Source organism: Corylus avellana, chromosome 1 (genome assembly GCF_965113065.1).
Source record: "Corylus avellana chromosome 1, dhCorAvel1.hap1.2, whole genome shotgun sequence".
NCBI classification, from domain to species: domain Eukaryota; kingdom Viridiplantae; phylum Streptophyta; class Magnoliopsida; order Fagales; family Betulaceae; genus Corylus; species Corylus avellana.
This window is the reverse complement of record NC_142490.1, coordinates 7,552,449-7,566,666: the sequence shown is the minus strand read 5'-3', so window position 1 is coordinate 7,566,666 and position 14,218 is coordinate 7,552,449. Positions and strand designations below refer to the sequence as shown.

Genomic DNA, 14,218 nt, shown 5'->3' with positions numbered 1-14,218 from the left:
CTCATCCTCTTTCTCCTCCGGCGCAAGGTTCCGTCTCTGTCTCTCTCACTCCGGCGACGTCTTCGGCCACCGAGTACTGCAAGAAGCACGTCGAGACTCCCAAAGCAGCCGCCGCGTCCGAAGAACGCTCCACCTCCGACGACGACCTCAAGGCCTGGGACGCCGAGTTCGTCAAGGTCGACCAGGCCACCCCCTTCGATCTCATCCTGGTGTGTCTTCTTCCTTATAAACTCAAATCCCCCTGTTAGATCTTTTTATTATTGATTTTTTTTCTTCTGATTAGGGTTTTGGTTTTGTTTTCTCGGCCTCTATGTCTTTGATGTGTTTTTGTTTGGTTGGATGCCGAGAAAGCTGGCAGTTTTGGTGGTTTTATTGTTTTTTAGTTCTATGTTTGATTGGGTAGTGAATATTTGTTTTTGGTGGGGAGTGCTTGTGCTGCGGTAAGGTAAAGCATCGTTTTAAAATTTGGAACTTCTTGTTGGAGATTATATGTATTATTGTATTGATGCAATTTTAGTGTTATAGGAAAGTTTTCTCTTTCCACTGAACCTGGGCATTGACATTTAATTGTACTTTATGGCCTTTTTAGGTGTCAAATGTGCGGTTTTGGAGTAGGAAAGTATATGTTTTCTTGAGACTGATAATTGGACAAGAACAGATTTGGAATTTAAAGTAAACATTAATGTATGATGAACCAGTGATGATACCTAAAGGTTATTAGAAGTTTGCCCACTGATCTTTGCTTTCTTATAAACAAATTGAATGTCTAACCGTGCAACTCATTGCATGAGTATGAAGCTGTCAGGTTGCAATTAATATTTGATTCTAGCAGCATATGATTATCAAGATTTTCACAATATTGAAGTTGCAATAACTAGCTTGTCCTTGTTCTTTCATAGGCTGCATATCAAGGGTGGAACTAGAATTTTAGGTGCAGGGGACAAAACCAAAAAGAACTTTTTTGGGCAGTAAAATTTTGATTTTGAAAGGGTTATATATATATATATATATATATATATATATATATATATATATATATATATATATGGGGAACGCGTTGAGGCTTGGGGGCTTCACAATGTAGTTTCGCCCCTAGCTGCAGTAAGACTCGTGTCGATCGGTAATATACTCTGTAACAAATTCACTTACTGGGTGTTTGAACTAATATGACAATATTAATTTGTAATAACAGTTGTAATCTGGCATTTACTTATCCTTTGGAAATATTGTTTGGTTATTTTAATTGATTGGCTTGTTGATTTTACTTTTGTGCCTCTTAAAAAGAAAATAATGAAAATGGCCCGTCGTCTCTACTTGCAGACTTTACAAGCTTTCTACTAAAGAAGCACAATGGCTGGCTCTAGGGTTGCTCATGCCACCTTGAAAGGACCAAGTGTTGTGAAGGAGTTATGCATTGGGTTGGCACTTGGTTTGGCTGCTGGTGGCCTCTGGAAAATGCATCACTGGAATGAACAGAGGAAAGTGTGGCAATTTTATGACTTGTTGGAGAAGGGTGAGATTAGTGTTGTTACTGCCGAAGAATAAATCTTTCTTTGTTTCTGTCATGAGTGGACACATTCTGTAGTTTGATCATTTTGTGATCCCCCTATATTTGGCTCTTGAATCTTAAGATGAGCTTTACTTTGGAATTTAAGGAAATAAACATATTGTACTGATTTGTGGAGTACAGTGTTTGCTTTAGATATAAATTCATCAAAGTTTTATGGTATTTGCTTGTGGTTTCTATTATGGTTGCTCAAGTGAAATGCTAGACTACTCACCGTTATTATGCATACATCATACGTGTAAATGAGACAAGTGAAGAGGAGTTGTAGCAGGCAGGCATTCTTTGTAGCATGTGTAAACTGACATCAGTTTTTTTAAAACAAGCAATTCTGGTATATATTTTTAATAGGATTAACAAAGCATGTGACATTTATTCTTAGAGAAAATAATTTTCACATGCATTTTTAAAATTCATGTGAGAATTACAAGCTTCAAATATACGCAGTACTGCAAGTATTGGATCAAGTGACATTTCAAGTCTCAATAATATTGAATTACACTTCGGACATCAAATTTACGCACTGATATCTCACGAGGAAAACCATCAAATTTACGTAATGATGCCTCAATGAGGATCAAATGACATGTCAAATTACAGTTTTGAATTACACTTGGAAGCAATGTTCAAGAAAATAAAATTGATGTGTGTTTTTGCGTAAATTTGATGCGTTTGTTGCTTTTGGAACCTGTAGCATCTTTGCTTACATCATGTTTAGATGCGTCAATATCTGCTTTTAGATCAGTAGTATTTGACACACAATATTTCTGCAACTATCTATCAGTTTCCCAGAGGACATGCATGATAAAATTGGCATGCATTATTGGCTGCATTATTGGCATGCAGGATAAACATTGCAGATTTTTATAATTTGGAACTTTAATTTGTCGACACTAATTTTAGTTTTTTTTTATTTTTGTTTTTTTTTTTAAAATCTAATTATGATTGGATTATGATCTATTCACCCCAACTATCCTTATTTCTTAAACATTTGACCATTGACGAAAAAGGAAAAGAAAAAATAGTAAGTGATTAATATTGTTTATATGGGTGTATGTAATGGCAAATGTTTAAGCTTCTGTCATGATGCATATACCTCCAGAGATATTTAGGTTTCAATCAATACTCTGCATTTTTAATTATTGGGAAAGTTTGTATGGCTATGATTTTTTTAAAATAATGATAAGACAGTTAGTGGAAGTCATATGATCCCTGACACCTTGAGCTGTGTGAATCATTTTGTGCTAGAAATTGCAGAGTATATGCAAGAAAGCAGCAGAGTTTGAACAAGCGATTTTCTTCTTTTTGGTTCAAAACCATCAATATGCAAGAAGTGTAAATAGGTAGCAACAAATTGGATGCTAATATTTGCAAAGAAGCATAGGAAGAAACATCTATTCCCTCTTTAGGTAAGTATTTTAACACACAGAGAGTAACCAAATTACTTCGCAAAATGCCAAAATTTTGAAAATCTGTAGTATGAAGAAAAGAGTTAATACTTACATTATTGAGTTCAATGTTGGATTGCAACAAAAGTTATCATCCAGAAAACTTCCAAGTCATGGCACCCAAGTGAGCTAAATTACCAAGCATCGAACAGAAAATAATGGAACTGTTATAGACATCTTCATGGATTTTCACAGGGCAGAACAAGATATTGAAGTTCACAGCAATTTTATGATGCCAATATCATTAAAAAAAAAATTATGATTTACAGGACTTTATAATGCATGTCCTGTAATATTGTCTTCTCCGTGGATAAGCAATATTGGCTTCTTAATTCTATTAGCTGACATGAAAGGACTCATCTCCACAGGAGTGGTTGTGGCCTGCCAAGGAGTACTGTTTTCATTCTACACCAATATAACCAAGTAACTAGTCCATCAAAGAGTTAAGATATGACACTAGGGAAAATGTCTGTTGGGAAGGGAAAAAAGAAGAAAAAGGTTCAACTCCACAACTGAAAATATCTAGTTTGCTCAAACCTTGGCCCCACTTCCCTCCCTTTCCATTTATTTTCCCCATGATGTTCAATGGATCAAAAGATCAATCGGACCAAAAACCAATACTTGAATAACTAAATCTAGCTTTGATTATAACACTGACACCATCATTTGCACGTTATAACTACAAATTAACAAATACTTTCACTAAATTCCATTTCACCATTTTCCATTTGTTTTTAAGCACTTGCAAACCATTTGTGTTCCTCTGTTATAACTATGTCTTTTGAATTCATAAAGAAGACCTCTTCGAGAACAAGAGAATTGCATATAGCACGAAGGGACCTTGGTCGATACAAAGAGAGCAAAAAGGCTGCGGAGTCAGTTAGTGCTCAAGCAGAATCTGAGCTCTCTAATGCAAAGAAGACAGTGAAAGATCTATCTTTATTAATTGAGAAGTCAAACTCGAAGGCAAAGGCGCAGATGCAAGACATTGAGATGCTAAATAAATCGAGGAGGCGCGAAGAACGGGCATTGGCTGTTAGGAACATTGAGAGTTATCAGTATGCAGAAGTGATGAGAGAACTGGAATTTGTGAAACAGGAGTTGAGTAAGCTTAAGCTAGACATGGCTCATGTTTTGGAAGAGAAATCGCGGACAGAGAAGGAAGTTGAAGCCTCAAGTTCGAAAATGTTTTCTTATTTGAGCTCTGCTCAAGCCCTTTCGAAGGAGATTGAGAAAGCTAATGAAGAACAAGTGCTTGTTGAGGTTGTGAGGATTGAGGCTTTGAAAGAATTCAGAGAGATAGAAGCTCAGAGAGTAAAGGAAGTCACTGAATTATACAAACTAGAATATAAGCAGTGTGAACTATAAAAAGCAGTGTGAACTATAATAAGCAGTGTGAACTATAAAGACAAACTAGAATATGCAATCACTTATTAAATAAGGTTGTTGAGTTTTCGAAAATGACCAAAATATTCCAACCAAGAAAAGCCTGCAGCAGATGAGGTACCCTAATTTGCTTCCAATTTTCATTTATAAAGATTTAAAATCATTACTCATACAACAAATTAATTAACCTTCCAAATCACCATTCTCTTTCTACTGTACATATATAAAACTGTTTTTGTTTTTATAAAAGATTTAATTAATTATTGTAATTAATTTGATAATTAAGGTCCTCCTTTAAAGTTTTAATCAGACAACTAATGCACATGTACCTGCCACCTATTTGTTATACCAAATTGTCAACGAGGGGAGAAGCCCTGGGTTTGTTTCAGGAAATGGTTTTGAATGGAATAAGACCCAATGAGTTTAGTTTGTCTAGTATTCTGAAAGCTTGCTCGAGTTTGGGGGATAGTGGTCAAGGAAGGAAAATTCATGGGTATTTGATAAAGCTTGGATATGATACTGATCTATTCTCAGCAAATGTGCTTGTTAACATGTATGCCAAAGCAGGGGATATGGAAGATGCAATTATTGTTTTTGACGAAATTGCACAACCTGATATTGTTTCCTGGAATGCTGTTATTGCTGGCTGTGTTCTTTGTGAGTCCCATGAATGGGCTTTAAACTTGTTTGAGCAAATGAAAAGGTCAAAAATATGTCCAAATATGTTTACTTTATCAAGTGTTCTTAAAGCTTGTGCCGGAATGGGGCTCAAGGAATTGGGTAGACAGTTGCACTCTAAATTGATAAAGATGGATTTAGAATCAGATTTGTTTGTGGATGTAAAAAGAAATAATGCAATAGAAGGACTTATATTTGACAAACTGCAGAGAATAATGCAAATGAGAAATCTGACCAAAAACTATCTTTCTCGGGCATGAACAAACACAGCTTCAACCAACGGAAAAAGAAGTAAAAATCCATACCCAATAATATTCAAAAAAACAGAAATCTAAACCCTAAATACATATAAATCTAATACACTATTCTAGCACCCACTACACATAAATCAAAAAGCCCTAGATTTTGAATGTGGATGAGAGAGAGGGATTACTTACCACCGGTGGAGGAGAGAGAGAGCCTTCGACTTCGCCGGAGTGAGAGAGAGACAGGAGCTTCGCCGGTGGCTGTAGACGTCGCCGGAGTGAGAGAGACAGTGGACGGATAGCTTCGCCGGTGCCGAAGAACTCGCCGGAGGAGAGAGAGGGTGAGCGCGGGAGGGAGAGTGCTGGAGTGAGAGAGAATTTCCGGTGGCCAATGAACTCGCCGGAGGAGAGAGGGTGAGCGTGGGAGGGAGAGCGAGGGACTGAGAGAGGAATTTTAGGATTTCTGAAATTTGATTTTTACAGGCCTTTAATTTGGTTTTAAAAAAAAATATAATAAAAAAATAAATAAATGCCATGTAGGAGAGAAGTTGGTTTTAAGTTGGGTTTGTGTTGTGCCTTTATCAAACCTCTTTGTATATATATATATTTTCACATAAGCTGATGCCAAGACATTTTTACCCATTTTTAATTAAAGCCTGTTTGAGATTATGTTTAAGAAATAGAACTTTTAAGTCAAAAAGAGCTTTTTAGATTTTTTAATCCTTAAAAGCAGTTTTAATTTTTTTACCAAACGAGTATTTTTTCTTTAAACGAACTTTTTGAGTATTAAAAGCACTTTTAAGCTCCTCAAACACAATTCCAAACATATCATTAGTCATTTTACATAAAAGTGCAAAATAACTACTTCATTGTGAGTGCTCTAATGAGTTTTGAAATGCATTATACATCCCATTATCTATTATTTATCTATATTATTTAAAATATTTTTTTATCTTTCTCAGTTTCTTTTCTAAGGATTGTATTTTTTTGACGGTATTTCTTTCAAACGGTCTTTGTGTTTTTTTTTTTTTTAGTGGTTATTTTTAAAAAATGGTTATATATTTTTCAAACACAATAAACTCTCAATACAAACTGTGCAGGGATGTGTATCTGCACACAAGTATGTTTTTTTTTTTTTTTCTTTTTGTGAGTACATAAAAAAACTATAAACAGGAAAAGAAAAACAACAAACTAGGAAAGCAATAAAAAGTCCGGAGGATCCTTCCCACTGGTGATAGGAATCGAGCTAAAAGAAGAAGAGTGACAGGGAATGCAGCCAGAAAAATTTATGGCCGCGGCCCAACATGCTGCATAATGGGCGCAGAAGTTTGCATTTTTTGTGACTTTCCTAGCTTCCCAAAATGAAGATGCTGGGATAGAGTCAATGGTATCCAAAATAACGGAAGAAATCCTCCAATCAAAAGAGAGAGCGGGCTACTGGAAAGCCAGAATGACAACTTGGGAATCCCCTTCTATAATAAATTTACCAATATGAAGTGAAGTAGCTAGAGAAACTGCCAATTGAGCTGCAAGAGCTTCTCCATAATTAGGAAGACAAGCCGAACTAATTTGAGAGAGAATCCGAATAATAGAGCCATTTGAATCTCGACTGACCGCTGCTTGAACAGAAAAAGAATCTCTAATGGCTATATCAAAGTTAATCTTAAACCAAGTCACAGATGGAGGAGTCCAAATTTCTTCTATGAGAGAAGACCTAATATTCCATGCATGAAAATGTTCCAAACTAATTTTGTTTATATGAGCAGAGATGGAATGAGCATTCACAATGTTTCCCTCATGTTAGGCTTTGTTGCAATAGAACCATAAAAGATCACATGCAACAGACGGAAAGATCTGGAATTTATGATGATCAGCTGGTGGAATGGCTAGAGATATACCAGGAGAAAGAATCACATTTATCCAATCAACCATGTTTGAGAAATTTAGAGCAAAAGAGTCAAGAGGCTAAAAAGAATTCCGCCATACAACTCGAGCAAAGATGCAATTGAAAAATAGATGTTGCAGCGAATCCAGAGAAGATTTGCATAAAGGGCAATGGTTCAAGGAGTTATTTGTGGAAAATAACTCATCCAATCTAGCCCTTGTTGGGAGAATATTCCAAGCAATTTTCCAGAGAAAAAGTCTCAACCGATCATTCAGATTTAACTTCCAAATAGATTTCCAAAAAGAGAACGGAATCTGAATAGGAACTGGGAGAGAATGAGCATGAATAATGTAGAGATAAGCCGAATTTGAAGAAAATTTTCCTGAGCAAGAAGGAGTCCAGAGATATTGTGGAAATGGATTCAAGGAGCTTTTAATCTTCAAAATTTTTGCAACAGTGGCTTGATCGAATATAGCTGATATCGTAGACAGATTCCATTGCAATGGAGATTGTTGAAGTAGGTCAGAAATATGCAAAGAAGGCTAAATTCTATTACAAGGAAACCTCGGAATTGGTTTGAAGTCTGTCATAGTGGGAATCCAAGCATAAGTTCATATAGGAAGCGATGATGTTTTTGCGACCTGAAGGCAAGCTCCAAAAAGCAAAAGAGGCTTGCTCTTTTGAATTCCTTTCCATAACCATGAAGCTGAGGGTGTGATTGGCGAAGAGAAGAAGTTACCATATTTAATGTACTTCGCTGAGAGTTGCCGAACCCAAAGAGAGTCAAAGTTTGAAAGCATTTTCCAACCAAGTTTAGCAATCAAAGCAAGATTGAAATCTTTCATTAGCCTAAAACCCAAACAACTTGCTTGACAGGGTAAGCAAATTGAACTCTAAGATTTTAGAGAAAGATTTCGAGATTTACCTTTTGGGAGTCCCCACCAAAAATCTTTAAAGATTTTATCTAGCTTATGGCAAATGGTATCGAGGAGAAGAAAAGTGCCCATCACATAAGAAGGAATAGTAGATGCTGTAGATTTAATAAGCATAGATCGTCCCGCTTGAGACAGAGTTTTAGCATACCAACCATCAACTTTACCCACAACCCTATCTAATAAAAACTGAAAGTTTGCTAATTTCGAACCACTTAAGAGAAAATGAAGCCCTAGATAGATAGCTGCAGAAGTTGGTGATTTAAATGGAAGAATATTATTGATGCCTGTTCGAGTGGCAGCTGCCATATTTTTGCTTAAATGAATAAAATATTTTGAAATGTTAACCTTTTGACTAGACTAGCTGCAATATTGATCTAAATAGGATTTTATTCGAGATGCTTTAGTGGAAGTGGCTTTAGCAAAAACTATCAACTCATCAGCAAATAAAAGATGGGTAATATGAGCACAAGAACAACCGATCCGATTTCGTTTGAATAAGCCCAGAGATTCCTGTTGATGAAAAAGTCGCGAAATAACTTTAGTACCCAGTATAAAAAGAAAAGAAGATAAAGGATCTCCCTGTCGTAAACCTCAATCTGGAGCGAAGAACCCAAAAGGACTGTCATTAATCATTATGGAGAATGTCGTGGAAGATATACAGATACGAATCCAATTTATCCAAAGTGGGTGAAAGGCCAATTTGGATAACATAGCTAGAAGAAAATTCAATTCCATCCTGTCAAAAGCTTTCTCCATGTCAATCTTAACTGCCATGAGACCACCTCGTCTTTGTTTTGATTTAAGAGTGTGAAGGAGCTCATGAGCTAAAATATAATTATCTTAAATATTTCTTGCAGGCACAAATGTAAATTGATAAGGAGAGATTATGCTAGGAAGCAAAGATTTAAACCTATTAGTCAATATCTTGGAGATAATCTTGTAAATGATATTGCACAGACTAATAGGCCTAAAGTGATTCATAGAAAAAGGACCAAGCTACTTCAGAACAAGAGCAATAAAAGTATGATTTTGTTCACTCAAAAGATGGTCGTGTGAGAAGAAATCTCATACACATTGGAGAACCACCTCTTTCACAATGTGCCAATATTTTTTATAGAAAAGTGCAGTAAAACCATCGAGTCCAGGGGCTTTAGCTGACCCAATACTGGAAAGAGCAGTATAAATTTCTTGTTTTGAAAGAATATTGCATAACATTTGATTTTCCTCTTCCGAAATAACATTCTCAAATAAAGATAGCATGTCATAAAAAATAATAGGGCTTGAAGAGGAGAATAATGTTTTGAAATGATTCGTAAAGCAATTCCCAATAGCATTACGATCAGAAATCCAAGTACTGGAATTGGACCTTAAGGAAAGTTATAGTATTGCGCCTTCGCTTTATGAGAGTAGAGGTATGAAAAAATTTGGTATTTAAATCTTTACAAGTCAACCAAAGTTCACGAGACTTATTTTTCCAAAGAATTTCCTCTTTTTCCAAAAGATCATTGAGCACTTTCTGAAGCTACAACTCCTCTAAATGATTTTGAGGCGAAGGAGAAGCTTGTTGGATAACATCCAGCTTTCCAAGAGTTGCTGTAGTATTTTTTTGTATGTTACCAAAGTGCAGTATATTCCAACTCTTTAAAACAGCTTTTGTAGATTTCAAACGTTTAGATAAAATAAAAGTTGGAGAACCATTCGAGACATAATCCCAAGCCATAACTACAACTGATTCACAGGATGGATCTCTAGGCCAAAATTCTTCAAATCTAAATGGACGATGTAACATGGAAGAATCCATAGAAGTGTTGAGCAATAGAGGGTTCTGATCAGAAGCATGCCCAGGCAAATGGCGAAGAGAGAAAACTGGAAATTGATGAATCCAATTAGTATAAGCAATACCTCTATCCAATCGCTCTTTAATATTGTGATGACCCTGTCTATTATTAGACCAAGTGAATGGATTACCAGAAAAAACCTAAATCAACCATGCCGTATGAATCCATAAAAGAGTGAAAAAAATCATTGGAAGAACTAGCAAACGGGCGTCCACCTTGTTTTTTCAATTGATTCAAAATCATAGTGAAGTCTCCAATACACAACCAAGCCCCAAAAAAATCTTTACCCATAGAGTCCAGAGATTCTCATAATTTAAATTTATGAGTACTAAAAGGAGAGCCATATATACAAGACAATATCCAAGGTTTATGAGGAGGATCAGAGTAACACCAAGCACTTATTGTATTTATATTGGAAAGAAAACATTCAAGGTCAACACCAAAACGCCAAGCTAACAAAAGTACTCCTCTAGAGCCAGAAGCAGGAACATGAGACATCAAAAAGAAACCAAGCCTATTCAGTATAATAGTAGCATCATATGGTTTAGTCTTAGTTTCAGAAAGAAAAATTACATTAGGTGAATGTTTTCTAACCTTTGCCCGTAAACTACGAATTGCAGAGGCACGAGATAAGCCTCTACAATTCCAAGTAAGGAAAATTATATCTTAGAAGGGGGCCTAGGCAGACCCGCTCCCTTAGAACGAACAACATTAGAAGAATGAACCTCAACATCATCTCTAACAAAATTCCCATAAGCCTGAGTAGCTTTTCCAAAGCTCTTGGTTCCTCTTAAAGCCCAATAATACTTGCTGGAGAGATACGAATTTACACTTGTGAGGCAGTAACAGTCTTAGCTCCAAAAGACTTGGTAGAGGAATTGCCGAAAAAAGAAATATTCCCAGCAGCTTGAGAAGGGGTAAGAGAAGCAGTCTGACTCAACCGAGACTGAGCCAAGGGACCTCCCTATTCAATAGTAGGGAAAGAGCTTTCACTTTTAGAAATCTGCATGCCTTAGTTAGGGAAGTGGTCACTCATAATTGAAGAGAAAGGGTTGTGCAGAAAAGCTGTAAAATGACCCATTGTCGCAACCGAGCTCGAGTGAAGCCAACGACAATGCAACCATTTCCATACTGGTAAAAGAGTCATACTTGGGGACAGGAATTTGCTTTGATTTTTTCAGAGATCTTGCCGAGTCTTCACCAATGTCCATCAAAGCCACCCTCTTTTTCTTATTTTTGGCCAACAATTTCAAGGCAGGGGCTAAAGGCGGGACATGAGTATCTAGGAGATGAAATGGGGATTGTTGAAAGGGAAGGTGCAGGGAATCGAAATGGACAGGTGGTAGGAGGAGGTGTTTTCAGTGGGTATGGATGGAAATGTGTGAAGTGGGTAGATTATTAAGTGGATTTGCGGGTGGGATTTTGTTTTGGGCTAAAAGTGAAAGGTTGGGGGAATATGGTAGGCCCAATAGTGGGGGTATGGGATTTTGTTGAAACTGGCCTTGTTGCATTAGGAGAGTGAGGTTCAGGGGGCCCAACCGTGGAGATGGGCGAAATATTTAAGACAAGCCTTGCAATATTTGAAGAATAAGATTCAAGAAGCCCAACAATAGAGAAATTTGTTTTTAAAGAAACCGGCTTTGATAAGTTAGGTGACTGTATTACAGGAGGCCCAACAGAAGATATGGTTGTCTTATTAAAAACTAGCCTTGGCATATTTGAGAAATGGAAATCAGGAGGCTCAATAGTGGTAGTGTGCTGTAAGGGAATATACATGGGCTCTGATATTTCTTGGATGTTGGTAATAGTTGAATCCATGAGATAAGGTGAAGCATAACCATAATAATATTGAAGAGGAAAATTTGCAGCATTGATGATAGGATATTGTAGGTTTGAAATTAAAGGTTGGGCATTAATGAGAGGAGCCTTACCTTTGTCAATAATAGTTGAATGTGTTGCATCAGATGAAGGAGAAAAGCTGGCCTCTGATGACGTGGATGAAGGAGATCCACAACACCCAGTAGAGTTTTGAAAGTGGCCCACGTGTTGCTTGCCTACAGCCTTTATTGACAATGGGGCAGAATCTTGAGAGAAATTTGAATCTTGGACAGCAAGCTGAGACACGAGATTTCTTGGAATTATTTGCTACCGAGTGGACTCACCACCATGAGAGGCCGTACCATAAGCTTCAGAATGGATACCTTGTCCCTCCGTAGACAACCCAGAACCAGAATTACTCCCTGAAGTAGAAGAAACAACCCCTGGGCTTGAAAAAGACGTGCCTTTGAGAGATATACCATATCTAGTATGAGGGTGTGAGGATGGTGGAGCAGGACAAAAAAGTTTCTTATGACCAATTAATCAAGAGAGAGTGCAATAATCTGCCAGCCTCTCATATTTAAAATTAACCCACAATGGATCTTTACCAGAATGAGGAATGTGGAAGCCAGGGACTAAAGGTCTTGAGGTGTTGAAATCAACCTTAATCCTTAGATGCTGCCTACAAATAAGACCCATAATGGTACAATTTTCCACTTCTAGCAAAGTACCAAGAGCTTTACTAATCATGATTGCATTACGAGTAGTCATATTTTGCATAGGAAGACCATGAATTTGAACCCAAAATGGACAGAAGGTAAGCACAACTTCATTAATGGTTAAAACAGTAGACCAAGGATGAAGAAGAAGAAGAGAACCTTTAATATTCCATGGTCCTTGCTGAAGAATACGCTCCATGTGACACTTTTATGGAACAGCAAATAGAAACAGATTTGGAGCCATGACTGCCACAGCCAAGGGGGCAGCAAAACTCCAGGCTGAAGCTAGAGTAGACCTGAACAATTGTTAATTAACAAGTTTCAATGTGAGTAACCTTCCAGGATTGCAAACGCTTCTTGGTGAGGTGGAGCTTCCTCTAGAACTTCAAGCTACTTTGGATTGTCCCAGCCTAAAGCAGTTATTTCTTCAATAAAGATTTGCAGATCATCTTGAGAGATTTGGTTATCAGCCATAATAAGGAAACCAATCAGACCAATGACTAAGACTTGAAGACGATGAGGACTTAAGAGGAGATCGAATGATCGCACATAAAATAAAAAGACCAGTCTTTTTCAAAGAGTCTATCCAAGGAGAGAATGAGGGAGCTTATAGAAAAAGCGAGAGCTTGCTTCTTCTTTTTTTTCATTATTGCACACAAGTATGTTAATTAATGACAAAAAATAGTTGCTTGAAAGAAGAAGAGAGAGGCAAAAATCGTGGGAGGGAAAGAATAATAAGAATAAACAAATAATAATAATAATAATAAATTTAAAGAAAGAGAGAGGGAGATAGAGAAATATTAAATAAATTATATGGATATGTGAATAGGTACATAAATACATCTAAAATGCAAATGGCTAATTTCATGTGGGGTTACTTTTACTCAGTTAAAGGATAAGACATTGATACATTAATGTTATGGCATGAATATATTTTGATATGAGAGCTTTTTTATAGTTGTATATAAACCCATGACGATGCAATAATTTTTTAAGATTAAGGACCTATTTGGGATTGCGTTTGAGTGGTTTAAAAGTGCTTTTAACACTCAAAAAGTCCGTTTAAAGAAAAAAGTATCTGTTTGGTAAAAAAATTAAAAGCACTTTTAAGGGTTCAAAAAGCCTAAAAATGGCCAAAAAAACACTTTTGGCAAAAGCTTAAAAATGAAGCTTTTGCCCAAAAGCTTTTTTTGACTTAAAAACTCTATTTCTTAAACGTTTCTTTGACTTAAAAACTCTATTTCTTAAACGCAATTCCAAACAGGCTCTAACAATATGTTAGCCGTTTAATGACGTTTAGCGTATTTTGTTGTGCATGAAAGTGTTAATACGACCTAGGGCACCATTAAGCTTCATATAAGCACCTTGGATCGTGTTAGAATAGCTAAAGCCAGCAACTTTGTGGAGTTGGACATTTTGCATGCCTAGCGAACGATCATTTTAAGTGCCGAACGTTCAACAAAGAATGTTCGAGGTGATACATGAGCATTCGGCGAGTAGTCATAATGACAATTTTATCCCTAATTGAGACATTATGTATCTTCATATAGATCCATGGTTGACTTGAGGTATTTTCTCAAATTCTGAGGTTGTGGAGCCTCAAGATGATCTTATGGAATAACCCTACAACTCAAATGAGTAAGACTCACATGTATACTTGTTATTATTTTTTTTTATGCATAACATGATTATCTATTTTTTT

The 14,218-nt window shown here is 36.6% G+C and overlaps 2 protein-coding genes across 2 annotated transcripts; both read left to right on the top strand.

Moving 5' to 3' along the window:
- Window positions 1–104: 104 nt before the first annotated feature.
- LOC148587908 (putative cytochrome c oxidase subunit 5C-1) lies at window positions 105–3,061 on the top strand. Its single transcript, XM_088516223.1, has 2 exons — window positions 105–209; window positions 1,321–3,061. The coding sequence occupies exon 2, from the start codon at window positions 1,351–1,353 to the stop codon at window positions 1,543–1,545; it is 195 nt and encodes a 64-aa protein (XP_088372349.1). The 5' UTR covers window positions 105–209; window positions 1,321–1,350; the 3' UTR covers window positions 1,546–3,061.
- A 1,729-nt stretch (window positions 3,062–4,790) lies between these two features.
- LOC148587907 (pentatricopeptide repeat-containing protein At2g03880, mitochondrial-like) lies at window positions 4,791–5,336 on the top strand. Its single transcript, XM_088513216.1, has one exon. The coding sequence runs from the start codon at window positions 4,791–4,793 to the stop codon at window positions 5,334–5,336; it is 546 nt and encodes a 181-aa protein (XP_088369342.1).
- Window positions 5,337–14,218: the final 8,882 nt, after the last annotated feature.

Excerpts from the sequence above, each read along its gene's own strand:
- LOC148587908 (XM_088516223.1), top strand. The coding sequence starts at position 1,351 with ATGGCTGGCTCTAGGGTTGCTCATGCCACCTTGAAAGGACCAAGTGTT.
- LOC148587907 (XM_088513216.1), top strand. The coding sequence starts at position 4,791 with ATGGTTTTGAATGGAATAAGACCCAATGAGTTTAGTTTGTCTAGTATT.